General features: G+C 41.0%; 1 protein-coding gene across 1 annotated transcript in view; it reads right to left on the minus strand.

Moving 5' to 3' along the window:
- il6r (interleukin 6 receptor) overlaps positions 1 to 6,259 on the minus strand; it is a 6,302-nt gene extending 43 nt beyond the window's left edge. Inside the window, exons 1-10 of the mRNA XM_034553650.1 lie at positions 5,971 to 6,259; positions 4,135 to 4,725; positions 3,404 to 3,527; positions 2,621 to 2,799; positions 2,355 to 2,524; positions 2,090 to 2,240; positions 1,117 to 1,160; positions 961 to 1,018; positions 532 to 637; positions 1 to 363 (exon numbers count right to left, since the gene is read on the minus strand). The exon at positions 1 to 363 is cut by the window's left edge and continues 43 nt beyond it. Of these exons, the coding sequence (XP_034409541.1) occupies positions 84 to 363; positions 532 to 637; positions 961 to 1,018; positions 1,117 to 1,160; positions 2,090 to 2,240; positions 2,355 to 2,524; positions 2,621 to 2,799; positions 3,404 to 3,527; positions 4,135 to 4,725; positions 5,971 to 6,052 (1,785 nt within the window). The 5' untranslated portion in view covers positions 6,053 to 6,259 and the 3' untranslated portion in view covers positions 1 to 83. The remainder of the gene's footprint in view (positions 364 to 531; positions 638 to 960; positions 1,019 to 1,116; positions 1,161 to 2,089; positions 2,241 to 2,354; positions 2,525 to 2,620; positions 2,800 to 3,403; positions 3,528 to 4,134; positions 4,726 to 5,970) is intronic.
- Between the last annotated feature and the right edge of the window lie 337 nt (positions 6,260 to 6,596).

A 6,596-nucleotide genomic window follows, 5' to 3' on the forward strand; every position in this document is an offset into this window, starting at 1 on the left:
AGAGACAGATTACAAGCAGTTCCAGAGTTTGCGTCCAACAGAAGCTCATTGGAAAACAATAACAATTTCAAGTCCAATATCCTTTAGTCATCTGTGACACTGGATAGTTTTATTCCCTTTTCCGCCTGGTCATGAGTTCTATCGAGAAAGAAATAACTTGTGTTGTTGAAGTGCATGGCTTCTACCCTCTCCTTCAGCCGCTGTTCTTCTTCCCCTTCTTCCACTTCACTCTGTGGGGTTTTTTTGTAATGAGGAGGGGCAAAGGCCACCAGAGTCTGCCCTTCTGGAGGTGTTGGGGTGGAAGGCGGAGGCCGCAGAGAATCACCACACTTTATGACGACATGCATAAATCTTTCCTTGTGTCTGAAATGAAAAGAAGAGAAGTCGACGGAAATAATTAGCTGAGATTTGAAAACCGGGGCATCCATCCGCTGGCAATTATCTAACTCATTGTTATAAATGTATCCATGTTTGTTATACAGCAGGGAATACTATTTTCTATTTTTCTAGATATAAATAGAGCTAATATACCTGAATATGTAAGCAGCTAAAAGGACAAGAGACAAGAGAGCAAAGGAACCAGAGATCCACAGGACATGACGTGACACCTCTGCACCACTTTGGACTGGTTCAGGATCTGCAGTAAAGGCAGGAGGAGACTGTGAGAAAAAACAACCATGCGAGTGAATGTATGTGTGTGTGTGTGTGTGTGCGTGTGTGTGGATGAGATGTGTGTTGAGCCATGTTTCCTGTGGCTTGTTACGTTGTTAACTCAGTTATTATGATGACATGACTTCCTGTTGAAACCCAGTGGGGCAGAGGGGGCTTCCTTTTCCCCCTCGTCACACACACACACACGCACATACACACACACACACACACACACACACACACACACACACACACACACACACACACACACACACACACCTAATTAAACAAAATATTGCTATATCTTACCAACAAACACACCAACATCTGTACCAGAGCTGCCCTCGTTGTCTGTGTATACTGGAAACTGCAAGTTAGAGAAGGTAACGCGAGAGACGTGAGATACTGGAGGCAGGACAACAACGAATTCTGTAGCAGCAGCACGAGTGTCTCTTTGACTCTTACCGTTGGGGAGAGATCATCCATCAACAACTCGAATGACCCTTTAGCTGAGGAGAGAGAAATCCATGCAGATGACTTGTTATCAACAACTTTAAGAGGAAGGAAGCTCCTTCATCTAGACAATAAAACATATATGAAAAGTAAAAACATATTGTATTGTAGATAGTGCATTGTTTAGACCAGTCTGTCCCATCTGGAGGTTGGGAAGAGGTCGCAGGAAAGACCAGCAAGACAGGAACTAGAATAAACTATTTATGTTACACTATCAAAAAAGGTTGGAAGCCACTGATCTAGACAGAGTTATGTTATTATAATATTCTTTATTATTATTATATAGTCTCGTTTTGTTTTAAAAAATCATTACCTTTGGATTCAAGACTCATTAAAACATAACATTTCTTTATCTACAGACATTTTCTCGAGTGAAAAGAAACGCATACACACAAAATATTCTATATTTTCTAGTATGAAATACTGTATGTGCAAGATTGTTGTCCTATGACCTGCTTCACAGTATTACACATTGATCCAGAATGCTGCATGCATTCATGCGGTGCACAATGAGTTAACAACTTATTCAGAGAGGAAGAGAAGCACAAGTGGAAGGGGTAAAAGTTAGTACATTTGGGAGGGTGATTTATGAACAGCATATTTGGAAAACCCAATCATACGGGACAGAAACAGGAGCCCTTCCTCCTCTGGTCGTCATGGCTACATCTGTCTGCCTCCTGGGGTGGATCATGTATTACAAAGATGATAAAGCTCAATGATTTACAGGTCCCTGTAATCAACGTCACTTCCATGTCTCTAAAACAAATAACATACTTGTTCTGCCTGCTGGCCCCTGAACAAGAAAAACATACAAATTTGAATTTACCACAAACAATAGCTTTCACTAAGTGCATGTCCCAATCTTGAAATGGCTTGATTTGGTTTATTTATTTCTACAAGTATGAATGTGTGCATGTGTGCTTACTTGTTGACCTCAACCAACTGCGGGCATGGACAGGTTCGCTCCAGTCACTCCACTGACCATCGTACTCTTCCTTGGTTCTGAGTTGTATCGAGTACTCAACACCAGGCATTGCATCAGTGATTGTGTAGGAGCGCTCCTTCATCGCCTGTATCTACATGGACACATACAGAGGGACAACCGGGTAAACGCACATCGGGTGTTTACAGTAAACAAAGTAAACACACTCACACCGACAGTGCGTGCTCAGAAAGTATTTGTCCAGCACCTGGCCGTGATATAACAAGGAGTTGAGAGGTCGGTATTTGATCTCGTAGGTTAGTACATAATAGCTTTCTTGAGACTTCCAGGAGTTCGGCAAACTCCAGGTAACGGTCATCCTCATCTCCTGTCCCTCCTCCTGTTGAACTCCCACATCCGATGGAGGGTCAGGCTTTACTGAGGGAGTAAAGAGGAATACAGTAAGTGCTTTCCATCCAACCAAACACACACGTGACATGGACACACAACTCGCCTCGATACACACAAACGTACAAATGTTTAGAGGTAGGAAGTGCAGCAGGGCGCTGGTGGCGTTTCCTGCGATGCTCGTCACACACAGGTAGGCCATGTGAAGGGTTCTCTGCTCGTCCTCGTTGTGGTCCAGAGCACACCAACAGCGGGAGCTCCGAGATGAGTATGAGCACTGCGATCGAAGGAACGCCTGTGTGGGGCTAAGAGAAAGAACAACAAGGACAACACAGTTTCACTCACATAGGATGAGATAAAGAGAAGGTGACTTGTATTGCCCATATGAAGTAAAGTCAATTAAAAACATAATTTTAGGGGGTGCCAAGGTGGCCTAGTGGTCCAACTGAGTCCTCTTGCTCCCTCTCCCCTTATTTCCAGTAATTTCTCTACTGTCAGATGTCTAATAATAGCGTAGAAATTCAATTTCAACTGAATTCAACCAATACTTCATTCAACGGTTTCTCTGAAACATCAACTTCTCCCGGTACTTCCATTCAACTATTTAAAATGTCTCAACTGCAAAACATAAGCATTTTTCTTGACAAATGTCGTAATGTTTGGTTAATCTTTGAATTTGAAGTCTAAAACATTCAACACAACATATGAAATGCACTAGTTTGAAATGCATGCCATGGTATAGGGTGGTCAAAGGGGAATCATTCAAATTATTCTTATTATTATGACAGAGAAACTGAAAAGAATCATAGTTTGTAATGTTGTTAAAGGTTTGTTTGAAAAGGGTTATTTACTTTCTCCACACACATGTATAAGTTATTCATTGGGTAGTTGTAGCGTCAGTGTCCTTACCTTTTACTGAGTAGGAGATAACAGGTCGGCCATATAGGGAGGGGCCTCTGAAGGGCCCATTCACAGCGAATCTTACTGCTGGGTGACCTTTTGTAGCAGGACAGGCTGGGAGTCTCTGGAGGATCTAACACGTGAAGAAGACATGCAGTGATACTGTATACTCATCATTCAGTTCATTTTCAATTATTTTTGCTACTGTCAAATATTTTTTAAATGAGCTGTTTTCAAAAGAATAACAAACAGCCCTAATACTTTCTCAGAGTCCAATATGACATTTTTATATATTTATTTTGTCCAAATAACAATCCGAAACACTGACATATTGAATCAACAATGAGGTAAAACAGAGAAAAGCAGGGCACCATACCACCAGCATGTATGCATTAAAGAATGTATATATGTATGTAAATATGTGTTTATGATAGAATTAATAACATAATGTTATATCAAGACCTTCGTGAATATCTGATGCACCATCTCATCGATCGTTTCATGCATTACATCTTTCATAAACATCTTACACTCTGAATTTGTCGCATAATGCACTTTGCAACGTCTTACTAATACTGTATTTTATAACAGAAACCCTAAACCGCTAATGTTAAACTTTTTGTTACGCTTGGAAAATGAAGGATGTGTTATGACAAATGAAAGAGCAGAGGACAAACATCCCGTGGATCAAATGGAAATTGACACTTGAAACTTCAATCATCAATTACAACATGACTCACCTGCAACGTTCACTTTGAAGGAGGACCTCTCTCTGCCTCTGTAATGACAAGTGTACCTCCCAGAGTCCGCCAGTCTTACCGAGGACAGAGTCAGTGCAGCCCCTCTCCTCTCAAATGTGGCTTCTCCGCTGTCTCCTTTCTCCACTGTCTCACTGATCCACTTCCACTGCCACCTGGACTTTGTGCCCCTTGTCACTCTGCTGCTCCCTTCCGCCGCTTCATCCTCTTCCCCATAGTCGCCCATGCCATCCACCTCTTCACCCTTTAGTTGTCTGTTCACACTGGTTGGCCAGACTGTGTGAGTGCTGCTAGAAGCTGTATATCCTGTATCTGTAAGTCTGAGGCTTCTGCTTTCTGCAGCTGAAGTTGAGTTAGACTGGTATCCCTCATTCACAGTATGTTTTTTCATTTTCATCCAAACTCCAGTTTTGCTCATAATGTTTACAGTGGTTGCATTAGAAGAACTCCCTCTTCGGATGTTTGAACTGTTTCTGTGAATGCTGACCTTCACCCCGTCCACCTCCACACGGCCACTGCAGGTCAAAACCAACCTACTGCCCGGGGATACAACCAACACACCAGGGGGAGGCTCTGCGCAGAGAAACACACATTTACACATTTTATATAATCCAACGGGTGTGCTGCTTGTCATGACTTTTGTAAGTGGGGGACAGCCTTTTTTATTTTACATTCAACCAGTATTTCTCACAAAATGATTTCCCCTTGAGTATTGGTTGCTGTCAACTACGCACGGCACAGAGAGAATGCAACATTGCATATAACCAAAATAACCAACTCCTTCTTAACTTCCTCTTTTACTGTTTCTTTTTCTATCCTATATCATGCCTTCTCTTTGTCATCTCTCACTTATTTACATTTCGGACATCCCCTAAATACACAGATTATCTGATTGCAATCAAAACTCAACCAATTATGATTTGAGAAGTGTATACACCCTCCTGTCCACTTTCTCTCCCTTAATCCCACTTTCCTATAGTTCACTTCAAGAGGGGATTTGCAGCTGAGAGAAGGCAGAACAACACATTTGCTCCTGTGTGTGTACGGGATTTAGGTTTAATACATGTACACATATTCTATCATTTGAATGTGCATGTCACTTTGATACTTTCATACAATGTTTGCACTGCATATTTGCACATAGTTTCCATTTATAGTAGTCTCCGTTTATATTCTGCACTATTTAATGTTAATTTCATCTGTATTGTATTTTTTTTTGTAATCTGTATTTATTGTTAAACTCTCTGTTGCACTTCTGGTTGGATGCCAAACTGCATTTCGTTGCTCTGTACTAGTACATGTGCAATGACAATAAAGTTTAATCTAATCTAATACAAAATAAAAAAATTATATACATAATGTATCTGACCTGCATTAATGATTCGGATAATTAAAGTGCAGACATGTTGACATCAAAGTAAAAGGAACTTCATCCCCTTCAAGAACAAATAACTGAAAGTCTGGAGAAAACCAAAACGGATTAAAGACAAATATTATTCACCAAAGGTTTCCACCAAAAGCTACAAAACAGCAATGTAGATGTACACAAAATACAGAATGACAATACAGATCATTTCTTCAAGTTCTGTAAGTATTATCTAAAAAAACTCCACGGAAAATAAACAACGTTTGCTAAACCATGAGTTTCACTGTCCTGACACCGCAAAAAAAAGCAGCTCCATGCTCATCGACCAACTGATCGACGACATTATGAGTGACACTTATGAGTGACAGCAAGTCAAAACGCATTCTACATGTTCACAACAGCTTCTTTCTTGTTTTTTCTCACTTTGCAGGATAAATCACACAACTTATTACCTTTTCTGGGACAGGTTCCGACGAAAGTGGCCCGGACCCGCGCGCCGCACAGAACGCACAGCAAAGGGAGAAAGATCCGCATGTTTGCGCACGAGTCTCCCCTCACCGGGTCCTCACACCATCAGGTGCACGCAAACAGCACCGTTGTGCAGATTGTTGTGGCTCTGGACCATTATGTTCACCGGACAACAACAGCAACTGAAGGTCCTCCTCTACACACGGGCTTTTCTACAGTTACCAGCTTCCTCTGGTTGCAGCAGGCTGCTGTCAGTAAGACCCGTTGTTGTGAAATCCATCTCTCTTCCCGTCCTTCAGTCCTTTAAAGAGGAAATCCTCACCGAGCTAAAGACCCCGTGGAAGCTGAAAATAGCCCTGCTATTATATATTAATATTTTAAATGGGTAAAAGTCAGGAAGTCATACTTAAGTTGATACCCTGATTTTTTTGTTGGTATCACTTGCACTTTATTCTAAGTGTGGGAATGTATATATTGTATTTTCTATACTGTTTTATTCCAACATAAAATAAAATTCATATTTGTTTATATTTCACACATATTTTCATCTTTGCCAATAAAAAATATGTTGCACGGTGATAAAGACGACTAAAAAGTTGTGTGTTTTACA

Source organism: Cyclopterus lumpus, chromosome 16 (genome assembly GCF_009769545.1).
Source record: "Cyclopterus lumpus isolate fCycLum1 chromosome 16, fCycLum1.pri, whole genome shotgun sequence".
NCBI classification, from domain to species: Eukaryota; Metazoa; Chordata; class Actinopteri; order Perciformes; family Cyclopteridae; genus Cyclopterus; species Cyclopterus lumpus.